A 25,963-nucleotide genomic window follows, 5' to 3' on the forward strand; every position below is an offset into this window, starting at 1 on the left:
TATAGGGACTTAAGGAAATCAATTTTACGTCCACTCTTCATTTCCAAAAGATTATACTCCTATAAAACCGCTTTTTACTTTATTTGTAACCTAGAACATGTTTCGGTTTGTAATGCGGCAGTTGCTTTTACTCGACTTGTCATCAAGCGAAGGAAGGAGCTCTTATATCTGGAATCACTGGTCTATGTTTATAAAATCTCTAGCTTCTCTAAACATATCATGTATTTTTATGAATTTTGTAGTTTTCATGTGCTCTATGAAAAATGTATTGATTGCTATGGTGCTTATATATTATTGTTGAAATATGTATTTCTTTTAAATAATTTTATTAGCCGGTAATTAGGTCACAGGAGAAAGTATTTCGATGAAATAACTTTGATTGCTATAAAATTCTTGACAATTTGTTTTTATTATGTAGAATGCTTTTATGGATATACTTTTATATACCGAATAAAGCTTGTTTTGACTTTGATTATCATATTGGAGCAGAGTGGTGCAATCTGTTTTTTTTCTAATAGATTGTCGTACGCAGCTGACCTTCTCTAAGGGAAATCAGAAGGTCGAGAAAAGGGAGGGCCTCAGCTGAGACATTCTTGGTAAACTTCAGGAATGGGTTCAAGGTATTAATCCATTCAAAAAAAGTAGTACAGGAGTCCTCATTCCCCAGCCATAAAATCAGTATATCGTCGCTATACCAACGCCACAGTAGGATACGTCTGGAAAATGGGTTATTACTGCAGAGAATGTTCTCTTTTTCAAAATCATTCCAAGAGAAACAAACAGGCCAGACTGAGCGCAAATGTACTGCTCATTGTTGTTCCTTGGGTCTGGTGATACAACTGGTCCTTGTACTTAAAGACATTTTCCTTGAGGGTTACTGTGGCGTAGCCTCGATTCCTTGGTGGCATGTATGTAGCTGGATTTTGAGAAGTGGCCCAACTTCGGACTCATGTTTTGGGGGAGGGTGCAAGCGGTTAGAATGGCGATGCTGCCAAACTATACCTACATCCTCGATATGCTGCCATTATTGGTCCCTATTACTGCACTCTGTAGACCGGAGTATACGGTCTTACGTCTGGGGGGTCTCCTACCCCAGCTCAGCCAGTGCCAAACTCCTGTCCCACCGCTCATGTGGGGGGCTGGCTTTTTCCTCAGTTGAGTACTACTCCTTAGCCCTTCACTTATCAGAGCTTGCTTACATGCTCCCCCGTACTCTGGACCCGCCGCAGTGGGAGTTAGCAGAGCGTGTATTGCTGAATAGTCTGCAGTGATTGCACCCACTCTACAAGAGTGGCTCGCGCGTGTCGGGTTCCGCCAACCGATGTTGCAAGCCACAGTAAAATCATGGTGACGGACCCACCTTCTCTTTGGGGTGGATCCCATTCTTCTGGGTAAGTGACCCCGGGCCCCCCAATCCTCTCATTTGGTCTCCTATCGTAGGACGTGGCTACACTTTCGCATGGGGATGTCCGGCTTCTATAGCCTCTTAAGCCGCCATCTTTTTCCCTGCCCATCCTCAATAGCATCTGCACTACATGGCATACCAGACTACAGATGGAATATGAACAGGAGGATTGGACTGAACTTCCTAAAGGCACTTAATCGCGGGACACGAGAGACACAATGAAAGTCTTGCCATTTTAAATCACTGCATGACAGGCAGTGGACTACCGTAAAGTTACGAGCAGCAGGCCTGTTACCTCACGCAAATTGCTAGTCCTGCCCCCATGACCTCTGTGATCTGCTACACATCCTCTGTGGCTGATGTTAAATACGTTTTTTTGGGGTGTCTTACTTAGTCAAACAAAGGTTGGACTACAAACAAAGGTTGGACTACAACGCCTGCTAAATAGGATCTCTACGGGAAACATCCTTTACAACGCAACTTTTACAACGCAGTGCCTTTACGACGCAACTATTACAACGCATGTCATTACAACGCATTGCGCTGGGGGGCGCTCTAGGATAGGGGATGGATTTAATTTACTATCCAACACCTTCCCTACTATCCACGGGGACTGGAGTTGGAATAGTAAATTAAACTATTCACTATCCAGCACCCCTAAGCGCTATGCGTTGTAACAGCATGCGTTGTAAAAACTGCGATGTAAAGGCATGCATGGTAAAAGCATGCGTTGTAATGTCATACATCCGATATCTACCTACTCTAAAGAAAAGAAAATGGTGATCAACGAAACAATGACAAAAATTATGGAGGTTAACAAATACTCAAGGTCAAACTATAAGTATAAATGGTCTTTGGATAACTCACAACTAGAACAAGTGAGTACATATAGATACTTGGGAGTACTATTTGATGAGTGAGGATCATTTCAACCAGACAAGATTGATATACAATGGAGATCAAAGATATTGCTAGCGGCATTGAGAATTATACAGAAATCCATAGGAGGTCAGAGTCATGGACCGTTGTTAAAAGTAATATCAGCAAAACTCTTGCCAACTCTGACATATGGAAGTGAAGCATTGTGTGGAAAAGATTCAGTCATAATCAACAATGCAGTCACGAAAATGTATAAAGCCCTCATCGTAATTCCACATAATGCATCACCCACGCAGATAAGAATGGAATTTGGAATGACTAATCAGGCACTTGCACGAAAAGGGCAATTTATCAAGGTGTGGAAAAGGATAAAAACGGATACTGTAAATCAATTGTCCAAGTTATTGTGGCAAGAAATAAACTTAAACTGGAAAGCCCAGGCGTGGAAATATCTATTTCCGGGCATATGTCATCTAATGCCATGATTGAGTACAGAGGGACCAACGACTTGTAATTTATGTAAACTTGGTGAAGAGAACATTATGCACCTCCTGTGTGTTTGTCCAGAACTGAAAGTAGAAAGAATATCCCTTCTTGAGAGACATTTTAATGTACGTGGAATAAGGAGTTGCAGACAAGCTCTGATAAGATGCCTCCATACCGACGATATAATTTTAACCTCAGCTTTTGTAACGCTTTTAATACGACGGAGAATTAAGTTAGAACACCAAAAACTAAAAGATTGTAATGTAGGATGTACATAATATGTAAATAGTATAATGAACTTGATGCTCAAATGTTTCTATAACTGATTTTATAACTGGATTTTATAAATAAGAATTACTGCATATATATTGTAAGGCTTTAATTAATCAAACAATAAACTTTTCATTCCACTGACTCCTCTGTCTCGCCCCCTGATCCTTCTACATGACCTCGCAGACTCCCCGGACCTCTCCCATCTACAGGGCTATCTTGCATACGGCACTCACCATGGCTAGGATTTGTATTCACTGTGGCTGGTGTTCCCCCATCCCCCATTCTCCTGATGAATGGCACTCATCAACATACCAGAGGGCCTCCTATGAGTGGGTCATCTACAACCTCCAGGAAAGGACGGTGGCCTTTCTTCACACCTGGGCGCCCTTCCTCCAGGACACTACCCACTAGTACTTAACTGCATGCGGGTGTGGGTGCGAGTATGGACTTCCTGCTTGTTTCTTTTTCCCTTTGTTTCCCTCTGTCATGTTTTCATATTCCTTATGGCCGCCATCCCATTGATTATTTTGTATTCAATTGTAGATCCACGAGCTATCCTTGGTGTTGCCATTCCTTACTCTTCTAGGGTCCTTGTTCCTTGGGAAATCCGCATGACATATGGTCAGTATTTTGTTTCATTTTGTATTATATTCTTTCCTGCTGTATAAATATCTCATAAACCTCTATTGACGGCCTATAAAGCTATGATTCCCCCGCAACTCCAATATGGTTCGGAAATTCTTTGTATTGATGGTAAAAGCTCCTGGGATAAAGATGAGGGGAAATGCTTAAAATCTTTACTGTCTCTCCCCAGCTCGGCAATGATCCAGGCAAAAAGACTGGAATTAGGCCTAACCGCATGGAATGTTGAGGTGCAATTAAGTCTCCTCAGATTCTGAAATCGTTTGGGGCTTGGGGAAGTCACAAAGGTGTCTCAATGGTACATTAAAGACATTCAGGCCAGTGAGTTAATGTGGGCTAAAGCAACAAGAAGTAAACTCCTGGCCATTTGTGACCACCTGAATGGGAAAATAGACCTGAAGACACTACAAATTAATGTAATAAAGAGTGTACTTAAAGTGCAGGGTAAATAAATTTCTAGAGCAATAGACCGAGAGTATTTGAGCAAGAAATTCTCAGTAAAATTTATGAGCACAAGCTGGGAGAAAGACATAAGCTTTCCCTACCTAGACATATTACTGAACCGTTGGTTAAGAATGGAAGTACTTAAGTTAAGAATTGGTATTAACCCGGTTATTATAAATAGTGCAATAAAAGCTGTTTTCATGCAACCAGATGGCAAATGTTTGTGTAAGATAGGGATGAAATGTATATGTTGCACATTTTATTGGACTGTCATATATTTTTAAATTTATGTAAATTGTTCCTTCACCCGATATTTTTAAAATATGATGTAAGGGCGCGTTCACAAGCACGGGAGCTTCTTGTTGATATGGAAAATGTAGATATTGCTATAGCCATTGGGAAATATATGCAGGGCGTATATACGTTCCCTGACTTATTAGAGGTTTAAGACTAGCTAACTGCTTTGTAATTCAAAATGAAATTTCTGTTTTAAATTGTTATAAATTAAGTTTTAAGGATAATATGACTTTTATTGTTTAAGACTATGAATTTGTGATGTGTAGATTTGTAAATGATAATGTATGAGCTGTGGTTTATAGATCAAATGGTCTAAATAAACTTTATTTTTTGATTGTCTCACAATTGGCATTTCATGTTTCCTGTCCCATCCCATTTTTTATATTGTTTGCTCTAATTTCCCAATAAAATATTGTGAACAAAAAGAACTATATCACAATCCCCTCTCATATCTTAGCTGTGTTCCCCCCCTCCTCAATGCCCATTTGGAGTTTGCATTCCGTCTTTATCTTTCTCTTCTCCTCTCCATTCCTTGACATGGAACCACTTATCACTGGACCAAATGAAGCTAACTGTCTACTCAAACCTGCAAATGACCCTTTGAGCCCTCAGCTGTGTGCCACCACCTGGCCCGATAAGGCAGAGTTCTGCTACACCTGGGTATAGATCTGCAAATACCTTAAGAAAATTTCCTTTGCAGTGTGTTCTCTACAAGTTTGATAAAAAAAAGTTTTAAATTTAAAATGATGCAGTAACAGTTAATACTTAGCAAAAAGCTGGACTTCAAATGAGTCCAAAGGTTTCAGTTAAAAAGTAAACCATATAGCATTCAATATTAGGAACAGATGTTCTAAAAGACTTGGTTACATTATGAGAAATAATGTCACATACAAATGTCTTTTTAAAATACTGCTGAGATCCCTCATCAGATCCAAACATCTGAAAATAACAGTCCTTTAAAGGCCACAGGGAGGTTTAAATCAAATCTGTACGTTGCATGAGGCTATCAAATATTCGATTGTGTTGTTTTTAAGCTCTCTGATTGGAGAATCATCTCTTTCCCTTTGAGCCTGTGCTCCATTATGGGCGTCCGCAGGGGAGGGCAAGGGGGGGCACTTGCCCCCCCCTGGAACACCGGTCCGTCACTATTGACAGCCCCCACAGTGGTGTTTGTCTGCAGGGCCGTCACTTTTAAAAGCGTGAGAAAGCGCTTGCAATGACGGTCCTGCTGATGGGCAAGAGGGAAGGTCCAGGCCTGGCTGCTCCCACAGCTTGCAGCAGAGGCGCACCTAGAGTCAAATTTCGGGAGGGGGGCACATTTTTCAAGCTAAGGAAGAGTGGAGCTGCAGCCAGGGGCCCTAGGAAGGGGTGAAAACCATCAAAGCCCCATTAACGCCAGCACCGAATTACACAATTCGCCCAGAGATGCAATGGGTGTGTCTGCCTGTTTTTTGCGAGATCAATTAGGATATTCCTTCTGTGCACTCGTGATTTATTCGTACTCAAGCTATATTCCTTTCTTTTGTTGGTGCTACTGCATCCTGGTACCTACTCTTTAGGTGCCCTTTCGTATACCCTATCGTGTGTGGTGCAGACACTTCTGTTCCGATGGATGTGTGCACTTTTCAGGGAAAATTAAAGTTTCATCAATTTCTTTTCCATGGTAATAATCAGTTTTAATTCATATTTTTGTTTCCATTGTTAACTGTTATACGTTTTTTAATATATCCATTTTTCTAAAATAAAATAAAATAATGGATATATTAAAAAACAGTTAACAATGGAAACCAAAATATGAATTAAAATATTTTGTTGACAACTGAAAAAGAGTTAAAACTGAACAGAAGTGTCTGCACCACACACGATATGCCTGTTTGCACCATAAGCACTAGTATTACAGAAGGGTCTGCATATGAGATGGATTAAAGAGTTTACGCCTTGAGCTCCAAAGGGGCAGTCCCTCATGTTCATTGCAGTATCGAGTGTAGCCCCTGGACCACTGTCTATACTGTCACCTGACATGATTCACGAAGGGAAAGCTGTCCCACTGTCCCAACTTTTCTTTTCTGAATCATGTACCAACTGCAGCTCAGTGTTGGTATCAGATCAACAGTTTGCGTTTGCCATTGCGTTTGAAAACCATTGATATATGTCATTGTAAATTGCAATTTGAAGATAGCACCCTTTCCACTGCCCCTCCAAATTCCAATATGAAGTAAGATGCAGAACCCCTTTTGTCAATCATGAAGGTTATACACAACTCTAAAAAGGGGTTTGCAGTAGCAACCACTGTGATGCTGCAAATTGTAAGCTTTATGACCACAACATCCTTTTGTATTTGAGGGCCCTAGTTATGTGCTGTGAAAGGAATGGCGTTACAAATGAGTAGTGCCTTTAATGCTCTGGATATGCTAGGATCTCCAATCTAACTCTCTACCTCTCTCTCTCTACCTCTCTCTCTACCTCTCTACCTCTCTCTCTCTACCTCTCTCTCTACGTCTCTCTATGTCTCTCTTTACCTCTACCTCTCTCTCTACACCTCTCTACCTCTTGCTATCTCTCTCTCCCTCTCTCTACCTCTCTCTCTCTACCTCTACCTCTCTCTCTACCTCTCTCTCTCTACCTCTCCCTCTCTCTCTCTCTCTCCCTCTCTACCTCTCTCTCTACCTCTCTCTCTACCTCTCTCTCTCTCTACCTCTCTCTCTCCACCTCTCTCTCTCTCTACCTCTCTACCACTACCTCTCTACCTCTACCTCTCTCTCTACCTCTCTCTCTCTACCTCTCTCTCTACCTCTCTATCTCTACCTCTCTCTACCTCTCTCTCTACGTCTCTATCTCTGTCTCTCTTTACCTTTACCTCTACCTACCTCTCTACACCTCTCTACCTCTCGCTATCTCTCTCTCTCTACCTCTGTCTCTCTCTACCTCCCTCTCTCTACCTCTACCTCTCTCTCTACCTCTCACTCTACCTCTCTCTCTCCACCTCTCTCTCTCTCTACCTCTCTACCACTCTACCTCTACCTCTCTCTCTACCTCTCTCTCTCTACCTCTCTCTCTTCCTCTCCCTCTTCCTCTCCCTCTCTACCTCTCTCTCTCTACCTCTCTCTCTCTCCCTCTCTACCTCACCCTCTACCACTCTCTCTCTACCTCTCTACCTCTACCTCTCTCCCTCTTCCCCTCTACCTCTCTCTCTCTCTCCCTACCTCTACCTCTCTACCTCTCTCTCTCTCTACCTCTCTCTACCTCTATTACTCTACCTCTCTCTCTACCTCTCTCTCTCTCTCTACCTCTCTCTCTCTCTCTACCACTCTCCCTCTCTCTCTCGCTCTACCTGTACGTCTCTCTCTACCTCTACCTCTCTACCTCTCTCTCTTCTACCTCTCTCTACCTCTATTACTCTACCTCTCTCTCTCTCTCTACAACTCTCTCTCTCGCTCTACCTGTACGTCTCTCTCTACCTCTCTCTCTCTCTACCCCTCTTTCTCTCTCTACCTCTACCTCTCTCTCTACCTCTCTACCCCTCACTCTCTCCCTACCTCTACCTCTACCTCTCTCTCTCTACCTCTCTCTCTACCTCGCTCTACCTCTCACTCTACCCCTCTCTACCCATCTCTACCTCTCTCTCTACCTCTCTCCCTTCCTTTCTCTCTCTCTATCTCTCTCTCTCTACCTCTCTCTCTACCTCTTTATCTCTTTACCTCTCTCACCCTCTCTACCTCTCCCACTCTCTCTCTACCTCTACCTCTCTACCTCTACCTCTCTCTCTCCCTCTACCCCTCTCTCTCTCTACCTCTCTCTACCTCTCCCTCTCTCCCTACCTCTACCTCTTTCTACCTCTTTCTACCTCTCTCTCGACCTCTCTCTCTCTACCTCTCTCTCTCTCTCTCTCTACCTCTACCTCTCTCCCTCTCCCCCTCTACCTCTCTCTCTCTCTCCCTACCTCTACCTCTCTACCTCTCTCTACCTCTCTCTCTACCTCTATTACTCTACCTCTCTCTCTCTACCTCTCTCTCTCTCTCTCTCTACCACTCTCTCTCTCTCGCTCTACCTGTACGTCTCTCTCTACCTCTCTCTCTCTCTCTCTTTCTCTCTCTACTGCTCTCTCTCTCTCTCTACCTCTCTCTCTCTACCTCTCTCTCTACCTCTCTCTCTCTCTCTACCCCTCTTTCTCTCTCTACCTCTACCTCTCTCTCTACCTCTCTACCTCTCTCTCTCTCTCCCTACCTCTACCTCTACCTCTCTCTCTCTACCTCTCTCTCTACCTCTCTCTACCTCTCACTCTACCCCTCTCTACCCATCTCTACCTCTCTCTCTACCTCTCTCCCTTCCTCTCTCTCTACCTCTCTCTCTCTACCTCTCTCTCTACCTCTCTCTCTACTTCTTTATCTCTTTACCTCTCTCACCCTCTCTACATCTCCCACTCTCTCTCTAGCTCTACCGCTCTACCTCTACCTCTCTCTCCCTCTCTCCCTCTACCTCTCTCTCTCTACCTCTCTCTCTCTCTCTCTCTCTACCTCTCTCTCTCTACCTCTCCCTCTATCTCTATACCTCTCTCTCTACCTTTACACCTCTACCTCTCTCTCTACCTCTCCCTCTCTCCCTACCTCTACCTCTTTCTACCTCTTTCTACCTCTCTACCTCTCTCTCTCTACCTCTCTCTCTACTTCTCTCTACCTCTGTCTCTCTACCTCTCTACACCTCTCTCTATCTACCTCTCTCTACCTCTCTACACCTGTCTACCTCTCAACCAGTTGAATTCCGGGAAGCCCAAACCATCAGTATTTCAAATCTGTGCATGAAACGTGGGTAGGATGAGCCGTGCAGCTCAGAAAGGGATGTTCTTTTTACATAATTTGTATTTAACAGAATTGGGAAGCAGGAGAGCAGTCTCACAGTTGAGATAAGGATTCACATACACTGGTCACAGCTTTTGAATTGGCTTTAAAACCATTCAAAGATGGCTGCAGCATCTACGTGGGATGTGGTGGACTAAGTGGCAGCCGGAGCCATATAGCACTGCTTGTCATTTTGAAAAAAAACAGCATTGACATAGCCAATAGGTCTCCCCTTTGGGACCTTATAAGTGTTTAGTTGTCTAGTACCTTGGTGCAACAACTTCAAATGTTGCATGGCTAAACACTTATAAGGTCCCAAAGGCGAGACCTATTGGCTATGCCAATGCTTGTTTGTTTTTTCCTCTGTTTCATTGAGGTTGCCAGGTAATCTGCTGTGAAGTCTCACATGATTGTTCTCCCACCCCATGGGTTTCTTTGTTTATTTAAGCTCTTTGTCTTATTAGATTTTTTTATTTGTTTATTTAATACTTGTGCTCAATCATGTCGGAGGATGGTGATGAAGTAAAAATGTTGCCCCCCCCCCTGGAAAAATTTCTGCGGACGCCCCCTTAATGTGCCACCACAGCTGACCACAATAGGGTTGGTTTCACACTGCTACAAATGGCTACAAATCGTCTGGTTGAAAGGAAAAAGGAACACTAAACAGCAGCACTATTATGCCTTGTGGTAATAAAATCCTTGCACCAGATATTTACACTTTTAAACAATTTAAGGTGAGAAAGGAGGGCAGCATTGATTTTCAACATAGGAGCCACACACTGGAAGTACTGTTTGAAGATCAGAAAGTGCCTCATTTGGTTATCAAGGGTTTTCAGAGGTTTTTTTTTTAAACTGCGAAAGAACCCGAAAAAGCCAAGTTTCTCTCGGGTATTAACATGAATCCAACTTAAATTAAATTTAGTATGAAGGGTTTGGACATTTCTAAATGGAAGCGCCATGATGCGATTTCAGCAAGGCCCATTATTGCAGAGCAAAATATAAGGTGGAAGAAATGACTTGTGAATTCATTTCTGTTCTACAACTGCTGAGGCACAAAGAAGCCAGACCATGAGTAAAACAGAACACCTGTTTTACAAAGGAGATCAATTCACCCAAAAGTCCATGAACATTTACCCCAATATGATATTTTTCAATTCCACAGAAAATGATTATCATTCCATGCGCGAAATTACTATCAGTCCATTTGGTGGCATGGAGTAATCCATCATTGTTATTTTGCCAAAAGACAACTGTGTTTTTTTGGCATGATATCACTTCCACGCCGAAATATAAACCAATGCCTGAGAGAAGTTTGTCTTTTGCAAACAATGGCTATGCTCCAAATGACTTTATGGTATAAATGAAGACATACAGAACAGCTTACCTCATCTAAACCTTCTCCTTGTTTCCTCAGGTTCTGCAGCGTGTAGATCTTAACATTGTCACCGCCATCTTGGCAGCAGAGGTCGAAAACGATGCAGCCCTGATCCTCGAAGGCATTGATCTGATGAAAGGTTGCAAATGCCTTTGCCAAGTACTTGACAGGAAGAAGCTGAAAAAGCCAGACAAACGCCATGTTGTTTTTCGGATTGTATGATCATGCACGCAGTGGTCAATGAAGAATTTTTGCAGACCTCCCATCTCCATGGAGGAAGAGGTGGTAGGAATGCCAATCTTTAGGGCAAAGGCAGTTAGCTCGGTTTTTGTACTGCTGGCACTGTGGGACATAGTGGTAAAGTGGTGAAGCATGTAGATAAGCCAAGAACACTAACACAATTCTCTGTCACTTTAGAAAAGCAGGGATGCACCATATTTACAAGAATGTGGTGCAGCCCTGTGCTTCCCCCTGCGCAGGCGCTAAATTTAGCTGCCTTGCACCAACGCAGGAACCCTTGCACCATAGTGCCTTCCTTCCTGAACATAAACAATCTTTAAATGGTGTTTTGTAACTTCCATGTGTGATTGTTTATGTGCAGGGACGTACCTTCCTGCACATAAACAATTATTGGCGTTTTTACTGATTCCATTTCTCCTTGTTTCGCCTGTTTAAGAACAGGTTTTTCCTGGTCCTTAATTTTGGCGGTGCCCCATAATTACACCATCTTTGTAAATATGGAGCAGCGTCAAAATCAATGGATATTGCAGTGGAACGCACACAGTAACACCCATTGCCCACCTCTTTCACACTAAGTATAGTGTGAAAGGGTGCCTTATTCACAAGGCAGCATTAAGGCTTAGCGCGACCTTGTAAATAAGCTGAAGCCCCTATCACCACCACAACATCCTGAAAAGTGACCTTGTTGTGGTGATTGGGGCTTGTCAATATGCCCCTTGAGTTAAACTCCTTTTAAATGTGAATTTAGGTTTTTTTTAATGTGTTCATGCTATGCACTATCTTCAGGGTGCTGGAAAGTGTTGCCTTCTCCGGCACTTCTAGTTTCCTTACATTGCTCATGATGCATCAAACCCTCCAGTCAAGATGGGGAAAAGATACCTTGGAACCCATGCTCATTCAATAATTGGCCTCTCTATTGATCATGCAAATAAAAGTCAGTTTTTATTTAATGTAAATGAAGACTCTGTGTTGCAGGAGGCATCTACCAACTGGGATATTGACCCACACCACCAGATGACTTCACATAAGATGCCCTTGACATGCAACACAGTGAAAACCTCAATACTACTGCGCAAAAAGAGATGCAAATGGTACTTCAATGTGAATGTTTCTGTAACAAAGGGCATAGCTAATGAGCCACCCTATCCACTGGAAAGAAATTCCCTAGTTCCTTTGAAATTTACGATTGTGGGAGATGTAAATTATTCTACATTAATTTTACGGCGGAGACAGGCATCCCTGGGTGTTCATTTATAGGGCCTCATTTAAGAGGCCTTGCGTCAGTTTTGCGCTTCCGATACGTCACTTTTTGTGACGCATCGGCGGCGTAAAACATGCCTCCTGTTGCGCACTATTTACAAAGTGACACATCTAAGCAGATGCGTCACTTTGTAAACCCCTGCGCTACATTATACCTGCGTCAGGTATAATGTATGCAGAGGGGGCGTGCCCCCGCAAAAAGCCTCGTAATAGTGACGCAGTGAAATCTATGAGATTTCACTGCGTCACTTTTAGGACACTGTTGCGTCAAAATCTTGCGCCTGCCTCACAGCAGGCGTAAGACTGACGCAAGCCCTTTCACATGGGGCTTTCCCCATGTGAAAGGAGGCATTGCTGGAGTTGCGTCATTTTTGTGACACACCCCAGCAATGTGTGACTTTTACGCTTACAGATACGTCAGAAATACTGACGTATCTGTAACTCCTTGCGACATACTGTAAATATGACGCATCATTGGTGTCGCAAGGAGGACGCAGTGAAAAGTGACGCATCACTGTTTTCACGCAGCGATGCGTCACTTTTCATAAATGAGGCCCATAGTATATTTGCCAGGCCCTCGACTCCGTGTGGTTACCTCCCATGGCTGGCAGCACACGCTGACACCATTAGTAATGTAAGTAAAAGCGATAAATAGTACTATGACTAGTGGCAGTAATAGCAAGAACAAACATTGCTATTACTATAATCAACCATTATTGTTAGTGCTGCTATTGTTATTATTAATATGTTTCTGTATTTTTATAATTTCGCTATTATTACTATTAATAATAATAATTATAATATTGTTATTTGATGTTTTTTGTCAATAATAATAATCACCATCGTATAATTATGTTAATGCACAGTTTTATCATTACTGTATATATTGTGAATAACAATAAATATATTTGATTTTATTTTTATTATAATGGTAATTTTATCGGCATTTGGGACTTGCTTACAAGTTGCACAACTGCAGGGGTGTTGTGTCCGAATGTTCTGTTCTAGTGTGAATTGAAGCCCTGCCCTGTGCATTTATAAGTAGTTCACAGATGAGGGAATAACAACGAGGACCCCAAATTAGGGGGTTCTGGTTTTTGCATCGATCGATATACCCCATTCCAGAGGTAATTCGGCAGAGAAACTATTCAGGCTGTTGGGTAGAGAAGAGGCCAGGGAAGTATGGAGAGCAAGGCTGGACTAGCCAGCCGGGCAAGCGGGCAATTCCCCGGGAGGCTGGAGCCCCAGGAGGCCGGTGCCCCAGGAGGCCGGAGCCCCAGGAGGCCGGCATTGACACTTGGAGGCTGGGTTCAGCCTCTAGGCATGGAGGTGCTCATTACCAATCCCGGCCGCAACTTGAGAGAGTTGCTTTTATTCTAGCGCACATTAGGACGTCTGCCCATGCGGCCTGAATATTACATTTTTGCCAGGGCTGTTTTATGTTTCCAGTCCGGCCCTGGTGGAGAGGCAGGGCAGGCTGTGGGCGGGGAGATGGCCTGCTTCCTCCGGCTATAAGGAGAGGTTGGGAAGGGTCTGTCCGCACTTGTGTCTGCAGCTCCCGGTAGTGGCGTAACGGAGCATGAGGGGGCCTCTCTGCAAAGTACATGGAGGGGCCCCCCTTCGGACTCATTCAGGAGCTCTCAGGCTAGGGTACTGCGCTAAGGTGGCCCCCTGGAGCTAAGCCCCCCCCCGTACTGCGGGGGCATTTGTTAAGCCACTGGCCCCTGGCAAATCCACACTCTATTTTACAGGCTGGCTTTTCCTGCCCGTTCATTTGTGCTTGGTGGTTTTGCACCTGGGTGATCAGGCACCGCAGTATTGCTTTCTGCGCTGCGCAACCTGCAATTGGGCCCTAAGAATTTGTGCCCTTGCACAGGGCGTTAACTTAGAACAACTTTTTCTTCTAAGGACTTTAACGGGTCTGCTTGCACATAACATAATTGTGGACAAAATCAAAGGAAGCGATGCATAATTAGGGGAAAGGGCATTTTATAGCTGTTAACACCCAACCATATGTGGCTACTAATGTTGCTGGCAACCTGCCTCACTTTTCTCACCTAATCCAGGAGGATGCAGGGTCACTATGCACTTGTTCCTATTTAACGCTCTTGTTGATTTTAGTATGATAGCGCACTACACAAATTCAACACACACAGTAGGTGCATTCCAACAAACAATCCTTAACACATTTTTACTCTATTTCTTAGATTTTCAGCATTTTTTGGTAATCCACAGCATTTTAGAGCGAGTAGTTCTAATCTGCCCTTTCACAGTCTTACACAGGGCTTGGTTTAATAGTCTGTTTACTGCAGGCACAATGCATTATCATGAGCGTAATTGTCATATGGTCATACATTTCCTCAAACTTGGCATCACTGAAACATCTTACTGCTAGTGGGATATTTCCTCACATGCTTAAATTCAACACCTGATGTGTGTGTCACTTTTATAAATCTTCAGAAGAGTGTGCAAATTTAAAAGTAGTTTGTTTTCACCACATACTGCCTTGGTAACTGTCCAGTAACCATATTTAAAGCAAGAGAACGTTTCCCCTGGTTAATTGTAAGCAGGATTGTTTTTGTGGAGGACCTTCTTGCACAGAAAACATCCCCCGAGGCATTTTCCTCTTTCTATGGGTGTTGTAGAATGCAGCACACAAAGAAAAAGGAAAAGATGAGGAGAAATAAAGATATTTCTCCTCGTTAGGCCTCACCTGGGGAGGCATAGCATTTTGACTCCAACATCCATGGGTGAATGTGTGGGAACACCCATGCTCCACCCATGGAACGCCTCCCTGGGGCAAAGTAACACAATGCAGAGATTTGCTCTGCGTTACTCTAGATTTATCAAGCCATGCAGGGCCATGCACGGTGGCCTTGCATGGCTCGATAAATCTGACTTAGTTGTTGCATCGCCCTTGTGCCCCCTTGTTTCATTGTTTTTTGTTTTTTTTTTACTTTTTCTCATTTAAGGCCAGCACAAGATGCACTTTTGCACACACTGATTCTATTTCATATTTATTAATATTGCAAATTAAGAAATGTTTTTATACTAATGTGATTGTATGAAATGTCTAATTTTTATATCTAGTTTTTATGTACTTTGAATGGTGTTTATTAAGAATTTTTATGAACAATGGCAAAGATTTTTATTAATCAAGCAATAAAGAATTTACTTACTTGTGCCCCCTTGCATGACGCAAGGGTGAAGCAACTCAATGAGAAGTATGACCCATAGTGAGAAGGGCACTAAATTGCCTCTGCCTGCGTATATTTGTGTGTGTGTTAAAATATAACAGTTATTTAAGGGTGCTTCGGAGGCTGTGTACATTCTGGCTTGGTGCCCTCTCAGTGTCGAATAGTTTCCACTAGTCAATAGGAACTGAACGCTTGCGGACAGCATGAACTTAGGATGGTGCCAGACTGATTCCACACACCTCTGTGGGATATGTTGTCCCTTGGACCAGCTTACTCGCAGTGCCACTGTTAGCCCCCCTAAACCTGAACAGGGAGAGAACAGTTCTGACAACCACTGAACATGACAATTCTGTTCCCTCAGGAACGTGGTGGAAGACTTCAAACTTTAGCTCAGTCACGCGTGCTTTCTGGGCATCAGAGAAAAATACAAAGAATACACGAAGGGGCGTTTTCAATATTTATTGAACTGCAGTGATTCTTCTATAGAAAATATGGTCTGCAATGATTATTAGACAGAAGCAGACAAAAGTTATAAGTGTCAACACAGTGAATAAAGCAAAGAGTTCCACCATCTTGTTGAGACAGGTTATATATAGATACATTAAAATATTTATAACAATCTAGCGTACTCCCACAATGCTAACCCTAACTTATGTGTCTAGTGCGTGAATGTACAATATGCCAAGAAAAGCCCAGTCTGGATGATCTAACCACTTTACCTAGTGGGTAAGAGTGTCTGACCCTGTCTTGGTCATGAACTGGACACCCCTTGCGGAGATGTCAGTCAGCTGCTAGGTGAAAGCTTCACCACGCAGGGACCCTTCAAAGTCAGCAGAAGTGTCTCCTCAGATTAAGTTAGGTAAAGAAAAGGCTATATATAGAAAAAGGCATCCTTGCCTTGGGCCGAGATTGTAATCAGGCAACCACTGCTTATGTTCTACAGTTAGCTGTGTCACCCTATAGATGTTATAATAAAACACATGTGCATAACGCATGTGATAGGCCTTGCACCAGTACCAAGGCAGAATGGGCCCGATTCACAGAACTAACTTAAGACGAAATCTTTAGGACTCCTAAATGCCTTCTGTGAATACCGACAGTCTTAAAATTTGGATTTTTCTCAATTTAGTAGTAGTAAAGTTAGGACTCCTAACTTTAGGACTCTTAAATGCCTTCTGTGAATACCGAAAGTCTTAAAATTAGGATTTTTCTCAGTTTAGGAGTTCTAAAGTTAGGAGTCCTAACTTTACTACTACTAAATTGAGAAAAATCCTAATTTTAAGACTTTCGGTATTCACAGAAGACATTTAGGAGTCCTAAAGTTAGGAGTCCTAACTGTACTACTACTAAATTGAGAAAAATCCTAATTTTAAGACTTACGGTATTCACAGAATGCATTTAGGAGTCCTAAAGTTAGGAGTCCTAACTTCTGTGAATACCGAAATGAGTAAGTGTCTTCTGTGAATACCAAAATGAGTAAGTGCCTTCTGTGAATACCAAAATGGTAGTAAGTTTAGGATTTTGATCGTATTCTCATGAAGTGTTCCATGTCAGTAGGGTCAGTGATTCTGCAAAACCAGTCCAAGTGTCACAAATGCAAAATGTGTGTTAAATGCTAACCGGGATTTATTTTTCAGAAAGAGAGATAGAAAAACATAAAAGAAAGAAAGAAGGAAGGAAGAAGAGAAAGATGGAAAAACAGCAACAAAGGGAGAAAGCACTGAGGAAAAAGAAACTACAAAGAGTGAGTTGAAGAGGCAGGGAGTGTCTGGTGATGGATTAAAGAGGCATGTGGTGGAATGGAAGCTATGTAGCCAAGGTAATCAGCACCCACGTGATTTAGTTATGATTCTGCTATTGTCAAAATATGAATAAATGCATCAACATTAAAGGGTTCAGTGACAATTCTGCAGAAGAATTTGAACACTGAGAAAAATATTCACAAGAAAATGTTGTAGTGAAGGTCTGGGCCAAATTTGGCAGCGCTGCACTCCCACATTTTCAAAACGCAGAGATGCGCAGTATTCACAAACATACAGCGCACCCCTATGTTTTCCCTAGTGGTAAATTTAATTTAGCTGGCCGGAGACAACGTAGGCACCCATGCACCATAGTGCAAGGGAGCCTGTGTTGCAGGGAATGATTGTTTATGTGCAGGAAGGTGTCCCTTCCTGCACATAAGCAATCACTAATGGTGATTTGCTCTTTCTAGGTGTGTGCAGAAAGCAGCACACATAGAAAAGGCAAAAACGAGGAGAAATAAAAGTATTTCTCCTAGTTTCGCCATTCTAACGCCTGCTCTTGCATGGCGTTAGTTTTTGGTGCTGTCTCAGATTTACTAATCCTGGTAAATCTGGGGTAGCTTCAAAAGCAATGGGTGTAGCGGTGGAACGCCAACAGCAACAACCATTGTACGCCCCATTCATGCTAAGTGATGAGTCTAAAGGGGCCATATTTATAAGGTGGGGTTAAGCCACAGAAAATGGCCTAACTCCGCTTTGTAAATATGGAGAAGGGCATATCGCCACCTGAATGTCGCGAAAAGTGATGTTCTGGTGGTGATATCCCCTTGTAAATATGTCCCACAATTGTATGGGTTTACCTTTAATATATGACTACAAATTGGGGCTGTGCTAAGTTTGCCCTGACCTCTTACATTGCCCACATACTAATATACAGTCCTAAAAATATATCAAGCAGCCCGCTCAATACATAAATATTCACTGTCAAAATTACTTGCATATTTGGTGAGCACTGGTCATGCTGTTTCTATTTCTAATATGTTTCGTTATTTACCATTAGACATTTTCAATTGAGAGACTTCATGGCAAATTGTAAAGACCATTGTACAAGTTTAAGTTTTGCAAAATACCTCCCCAGACATTTTATTGGCAATGTGGAAGCGCGTGTGCTCATCCGGTTCCCATTTTATGGCGTCCGCCACAGACTTTCCGGTCATTTTACTGGTGATGATTTTCATTAAATCCATCTTAATCGGCTGTTCAACAAAGATAACATAGTTTTCTGTCATGCCTGAAATTAAAGAAGCAAGTAAATAGAAGCAGGAGTAAACCCGTTATCCCAGCTGAGACAGGGCGAATATAGTAACAATAGAACAATGTCTCAACCAGTATATCATACAAGGGGACACAGAAAGGGTACACGGGAGACCAAGTAAGAGTGGAAGGGTTGTTATTTGCATATAGGAGCACAATGGACAACTAAATTGCAGTAACCATAACAACCACATGCGCACTGGAAGTGTTACAGTGAATAAACGGCGCAGTGACACAAGTGATAAGGAGAACAACGTGAGGAGGCGAGAACAAAATAGTGGATCAAACAAGAGTATTTACAATCTTAAAACATGATTTAATTATTAGCGAAATGACCCATAGAATGCAGTGAATAGCTTTGTCGAGTCAACTGCGTTTCGACCCCTGTTAGCTTGAGGTCATCATCAGGACGATGGTTACACGATTGGAAGTGTGCTCTATAGGATCAAGAGGGAAGGGAAGTATAGTCAGATGGAGTAAAACCCAGACACTCTTACTTGGTCTCCCGTGTACCATTTCTGTGCTTGGTGATTGATACACTTGTTACTCTATCCCCTTGTATGATACACCAGTTGAGACATTGGTCTATCGTTACTTTAATTAAAGAAGAGCAAAAATAACCCAGTCCACAACACTAACCTTGAAGTGGCTTAAGTAGGTCACATATATTGAATTATACATTTAGGAGGAATGTGATTTAAATTACATTTCCAGGGACTCTCAAAACTTGAAACAACAGTTTAATTTGTTTTTTCTAATGCATCCAGTGGCAGCTGGTGAACTTTGAAAGTGCTGGAGCAGAAATACCTGCAGTGAGCTGACCTCCTCCAAAGCAGTTTGGAGGGGGTACACCACAGTGAAAATGCGAAAAATATATAAATCAGGACCAAATGGTGCATTGTACAACACAATTTTGACATACCTCATATAAAATCCAAATGTTCTGAAAGGGCACTATTATAAAATGCCAATGCTTTTTTATTCTTTTTTAAATATTTTTTATTTTTATCAAGTGCAAAAACATTACACATTCACATAACCATAACAACGAATTGCACATAGACCGTACATATTTGCATAGTTTGCTCAAACCCGATAACCAGCTGATCAGAATGGTGTATTGCCATAGCAGGGTCACCTCAAGCACCCCAGTATATCTTAAAAAATAACTGCGATCCCCATCACATTCCCTTCCCAGAGCATCCTGGTTGGAGAGGCACCTTTTATTCAGACATCCCCATTCCAACCTGTTGTGAGTTTTCGGCCTCTTGGGTTAGACCGTAGTGTCTAATCCAGCTGCCCCATATTTTTGTACATTTTCTAGGGCACCCTCTGCTTTTATATGTCACCCTCTCTGCTGCCACGTACAGATCTATACCCCGCTGCCATTCTGATAGTGAGGGGGATTCCTGCGCGCCCCAGTGTCATGCCATGTCCTGCTTGGCCACCACCAAATTAAAAATTGGTTGAGGTCGGAAGATATCAATGTTGCAGTAGATACCCAGAAGGATTCATTTAGGTTCTAGCGGAATAGAGGGGCTCAGGAATACATTTACTTCACCAATTATCTCCTGCCAATATGTCACTATATGTGGACAGGCCCATATCATGTGAAGGAAGTTACCTGGGGCCGCCTGGCAGCGCAAACACAGAGGAGACTCCGCACGTCCCATTTTATGTAAATTTTCTTTGTCATAATAGACCCAATGGATGATTTTGAATTGGATGAGACGGAACCGGGCCCGTATTGCAACCTGTCTAGGGTGCATCAAAGCAGCCTCCCAGTCTACATCTTCCATCACCCCCATGTCCCCTTCCCACATCTCCCTCACCTTATCCAGAGAATCAGGCATATTATTATTTATTGTTTTGAAGGTAACAGAGACCGCCTTGGTGGTTAACTCTTCCTAAAGTATTCTCCCCTCCAGAGGTGCATATTCTGGGAACTCGTTATCTTCCATGCCTTCCGCCCTCCATGCGTGACACAACTGAGCGTATTTAAGGAATTGGGAGGTGTGAAGTTGGAATGCTGTCCGAAGGACTGAAAAGGGTTTGAGTGCGCCCTTGGCTATGATATCTTCCACTGCAGAGATCCCCAATAGTTCCCATGTTTCAAAGCCCCGAAGCTTGTTAAGTTTTTTAAACCAGGTACCTCTCCACAGGGGAGTTGCCTTGGTTATTCTGTGTGTCCAACCCAGAACCCTGGTGGTCCTGTCCCAAACCTCAATGGCGACTCTCGTAGAAGGAAGCAGTCTATGGGCTCCATTACCTCCATATAGATAATGCAGAAATGTTTTTGGTTCTAGTGGCTCCCTTTCCAGTCTATAGGTGGGGTGGTCCGCTGATGCATGCAACCAATCATTTATGGGTGTAAGGTGAGCTGCCCAGTAATATGCCTCAATATCGGGAAGCTTAAGTCCCCCATTATGTGGGTTGCGTTGTATGGTCTTCAAAGCAATTCTAGGGTGTCCTTTCAGCCAAAGGAATGCATGGAGCACAGAGTCAATTTCCCTAATATCGATCTGGGTAAAGGGTGATACGTGTTTTGCAATGCATAAAGAAATTGGGGCAGAGAAATCATCGTAAACAAGGCCGCACGCCCCATTATAGTAAGTGGTAGGCCTCCCCATCTGTCGATGTCCTGTTTAAAATTTGATAGTACCCACTGAATATTGTGCGCACGACAAACTGTGGGGTCAGGGGTGATAAAGATCCCAAGCTATTAGAATCCCTCTGTAGCAATATGCAAGTTTCTGGGTAGCGGTGCCCTGTCCATGTTTTGCGTTGCTCCATACAGAATGAATTTATGGTAGTTAACCTTGTACCCAGAGAACCATCCATATTCCTCTAGAATACGGAAAACCAGGGGAATTGTTGTGGGTATGTTTGTGATAAATAAGAGAATATCATCCGCATAGAGGGAAATCTTTTCCTCCTCTCGGTCATTATCTGTGATCTGAAAGCCCTGTATCCCTGAATACTGTCTAATTATACAAGCTAAGGGTTATATCACTGGAGCAAACAGCAGTGGGGAGAGGGGACACCTCTGCCTGGTCCTGCGAAAGATCAGGAATGTTGGGGAGAGCCCGCCGTTAACTCGCACCTCTACTCTTGGCTCAGTATATAGGAGAACAACCCATTTCGTAAATTATGGAGAAAACCAAATTTCACCACCAGGAAAGGGCCAGTGTACCGCATCAAAAGCATTTTCTGCATCTAATGCCAGAAAGGATTGTGGAGTGGTGCGATTACTGGGGCCATCACCCAGATATGTGCTCTTCGGAGGTTCCATGTAGTCGCCCGGCCTGGCATAAAACCAGATTGATCACAGTGAATGAGCGTCGTGACAACCCTAAGGAGGCGCATGGCCAGGATAGTCGCAAGGATTCTAACTTCTGTGTTTAGTAAGGAAATGGGGCGATATCAGTCGCACTTATCCCTGGGTTTACCTTGCTTGTGGTTGACCACTATTGTGGCGGTGCGAAGGTCAGCTGGGAGAATTCCCTCCTCATAAGCATGTCTGTAGAGACCCAGTAAATGGAGACCAAGGAGATCGTTACCCTTTTTCAAAAATTCAGCTGCGAGACTGTTTGGGCCCGGTGTTCTGCCAGGTCTCAATCTATTCACAGCATTCCAACCTCTTCCAGCGTCAGATCTTCCTCTAGTATCTCCACATCTTCCTCACCTATACTAGGGGTACGGATCTCTGTAAGGTATTTGCTAATATCATCGATGGTGCTAGTCGTCTTCCTATCATAAAAATCAGCATAGTGTTGGGCGAATGCTGATAATATCTGTGCATTTGTGGTGTGAGTCTCCCCCCGCCCTCCCTGATGGAATCAACCCGTCTGGCATCAGATTCCTTTTTACTGAGCTAGGCTAGTAACTTCCCGGACTTGTCCCCCACTTCGTATAGAGGGTGCAGGGTTGCCAGCCTTTGTTTCTTTGCCTCCTCCTGAGCCAGCTTCCGATATTCTATTCTCAGGCCTTTTAGTTGTCGGGATAACAATGGGTCTGGTTTGTTTAGAACATTCCGCTCTAAAATAAGTAGTTGGCGTTCCATCTGCTCTATTCGTTCCCGTTCTTTCCTCTTTTCCCAGGAAAGCCGGTTCTGTGCCCTATCTCGCAGAACAGTTTTGTATGCCTCCCATAGTGTAGTTTCAGAGTCTACGGTGCACAGATTTTCTGGGAGGAAGATCTCATGTTGGTCCGGAGACCTTTAAGAATTACGTCTTTGTGCATATTCCAGGCATTTAATTTCCAGGTAGGACGAGAATCTCGGGACCTAGGCCCAAGTGAAACCAGTAGCGGTGAGTGATCTGACAAACCCCTGGCAAGGTAGTCCGCTCGGTCAACAATCCCTAGTTCGCCCTTGGGGACAAAAATGTAGTCCAGCCTGAAGTATACCCCGCGTGCCCACGAGAAATAGGAGTATTGTTGGGTATTGGGGCCTCCACACATCCGTAAGCCCTAGAGTGTTGGTTAAGCGGGCCAGTGGTGTGATGCCCGTGCCTCTATCTAGCCTCCCTGACCTGTCCATCTCGATGTTAAGGACATCATTGCAGTCTCCCCCTACGATCGGAAAGGACAAGGAGGTCTCCAGAAGAATGTCCGCTACCTTAAGGAGCACCGGGGGCTGCAATCTGGGGATGAGGGGAGAGTATGCACATATAATGGTAATGTTGCGTCTGCCCCATGTTCCCATAACCCCAACAAACCTCCCATACTGGTCTATCCATTTACGGGTTACTGTGAAAGGGGGGATTTCCTAATCAGGATAGCGGCGCCTCTTGAGCCAGAGGTAAAGCAGGCATGTGCCAGAACTGTGTACATTGTCCTCCAAAGGAAGTGACAGTGTGTAGTGTACCCAGTAGATGTGTTTCATGGAGTAAAACTATGTCTGGGCGTAGACGTTTTATACATTGTGCTACTAGCCCCCATTTAAGTTTGTCCCTGAGACCGTTAACGTTCCAGGTGAGCACCAACAGTGTCGGATCCACTATGGGGGGGTGACATGGGTAGTATGATGTGAATTAGGTAGTCCCGGCGAGATTTGCCCCTGGCTGTGGGTAAGTCCACCAGGTTGAGCATGTAATGTGCAGCTTTCCAGTGCATTTAACATAAACTAATGCAAGAACAATCCCTTCTCCCCTCCCAAACCCCCACCCAACCTTGCCCTATCCTCTACCCTCAACCCCATATTGATAAACAACTGTGTGTAGAAAAAGACAGAAGTTTGTCACCCAACCCCCAAGAGTTTAGAACAAAACTACCCTACAATCCCCCACTTTGAATGACTTATGTAGGAGTATTGAAAAGCAAACCTGTGAGAGGTCTCGCTTCAACACTGTTCTTAGTTATGCTACCAGTTGGAGGTAGTAGTACTAGGCGGAGGCCTCGCACTCAGGGCTCTGTGCACCCGCTCAAGCACAAAGCAAATAGAAAAGCGTTCAGGGGAGATAATATTTCTCAACCAAGTGTTCAGGAAGGTAGGCAGGTCCGACCCTTCTACCCCCTCCGGAAATCCCATGAAACAGAGGTTATTCCTTCATGCCCTGTTTTCGGAATCATCAATATGCCATTGCAGATTGCCATTAGAACTACGGAATTCCATCACTTCCTTCAGCAGATCTTTAACAGAATCTTCTACTTCGGGAACTCGGCTTTCCATCTCCATAACTCGTTCTGAGACGTTCTGGAGATCCTGTCTCAGAAGTGAAACCTTGTATCGTACTTTCCCAATCCCATTTTTTAGGGCTTCTCTGGATGATTGCATGGCCTGAGGTATGGTATACGCGTCAGGAAGAGGCCGCACAGTATCTTGTGGAACAACTACTTTAGTATACTTATCCATCTTCCCCTGCCTGGGGTTTTTTGGGTCTTTGTCTTTAGTCATTCCAAGGCAGGGTGCCCCAATGCCAAGCCCCACCACGAACACTCCCTCACAGTCGGCCAAGTCCCAGGATATAGTTCACTTGCAGCACCCGCATTCAAGTGAGGGAGAGGGGAGAGACAGTACCAGGTGGCTCTCACAGACCCGAAGACTCCAGGCACCACGCACTCACCACAAGGACGCACAGCAACCCCCTCAGTCCCGTCCAACCAACCAATCAGGGGGTGGGGGACGAACTCTTATCATCCGGGGCAGCAGCAGGGGTGGGAACTTTAGCCCCAGCCATGCAGGGCCAGTGTCATACTCCACTTCCACTCCAGTCTCCAATGTAAGCAGAGGGGGAGGGGGAGGAGCAAGGACAGTACACAAGTTTATGCCAGCAGGGCGTTCCACAGTAGGCCCGACCCAGAGAGGCAGTAGTGAACGGGATCCACGCACTCACCGTGGCAGTGTATAGCAGCACTCCAGTGGTGATTCAGGACAGCGGTCCGCTCCCTCAGTGCGCCCCTCCCGCAGCCGCCATCCGGGCCCAGCAGGTAGGACACACAGCTCGGGGACGCACTGCGGGTTCTCCACTCAGTTAGGGCCCAGAGCGTGTCCTCCAAGGATCATCCCACACTGGCGAGAGGGCCTCGACCCCAGATGGGCAATGTTGCAGTGCCTCAGCAGGAGACAGCTAGCACCCCCGTCCGAGAAGGGCGGGCGGAGGGAAAGCAGAAGCCACAGGAAGTACCTCAGCCCCTCTCATCTTAGGGATTGCCGGACACTGCCGGCCACCCGGTCCAGACCCCAACAAGTAAGGCAAGCAGAGGCAATAGCCATGGAAAGCGGGCTGGGTTACAGTGCACAAAGTGGCACCCTCACTCACCGAGGCGCTCTGCAGACTCCGCATCCCCGAGCCTCCGGTACTAGAAGCGTGTCTGCCCCCTTGAGTTGCACCGTCGCAAAAGGGTAATGCCGGGATCAAGCCTCAGGGTACTTCAACTGCAGGAACCCCCGTCTGTGGAGAAGAGGATGGGGTGGGGGACCCCGGTGGGCCTCCACTCCAGGAGATCAGGCAGCCCAAACGATCCCTTGACTCTCAGGACTCCACCCGGCACCGTGAGTCACAAGGGCCGCGCGTCTGCCATTTTCTCTGTCTGCGGGTCGCTCAGGCCCAGAGCTTGGATGTCTTATGCACGGCGTCCGCTGAGGAGTCTAGGCAGCTTGCATGTTCTCTAGGCGATTCTTGGCGACATGTGCATCAGACTCGAGTTGCTAATCTGGCAGGATTATAGTAGGATCACAGCTGCAGCCGAGAACTCAAAAGAAGCACGTCTCACTCATCCGTGCTTTAGGCCACGCCCCCCCATTCCAATAGTTTTGAGGTGTGCTAGGCAAACCCTAATCTGGTAGTCTATTCACTGCCAATCAGCGCCTTGACTTTTTAGACGAGTTAAACAGCTTGAGAGAAAAAGTCTCTCTGTGACTCGGTTTGACAATAATAAGGACTCCACGTTTCAGAGCTTCTAATGAGCGGGCATATTGTAATGGCTTTGGGCTGATGCTTCAGTACTTCTGCTCGCATTAATACAGGTAGCTTTCTTCACTGCCCTCAGTCGACACCTGGTCTACAGTGCCACTACACCCTCGCTGAGAGCACTCTCGCATATGCGGCAACTCCTTTTGTATCTGGCACTTG

The 25,963-nt window shown here is 44.4% G+C and overlaps 1 protein-coding gene across 1 annotated transcript in view; it reads right to left on the minus strand.

Annotated features, from left to right (window-relative positions):
• Window positions 1-25,963, minus strand: part of BCO2 (beta-carotene oxygenase 2) — a 611,133-nt gene that overhangs the window by 109,879 nt on the left and 475,291 nt on the right. Inside the window, exons 7-8 of the mRNA XM_078683947.1 lie at window positions 18,206-18,366; window positions 10,646-10,813 (exon numbers count right to left, since the gene is read on the minus strand). Coding sequence (XP_078540073.1) covers window positions 10,646-10,813; window positions 18,206-18,366 — 329 coding nt within the window. The remainder of the gene's footprint in view (window positions 1-10,645; window positions 10,814-18,205; window positions 18,367-25,963) is intronic.

Source organism: Lissotriton helveticus, chromosome 3_1, assembly GCF_964261635.1.
Source record: "Lissotriton helveticus chromosome 3_1, aLisHel1.1, whole genome shotgun sequence".
Classification (NCBI taxonomy): Eukaryota; Metazoa; Chordata; class Amphibia; order Caudata; family Salamandridae; genus Lissotriton; species Lissotriton helveticus.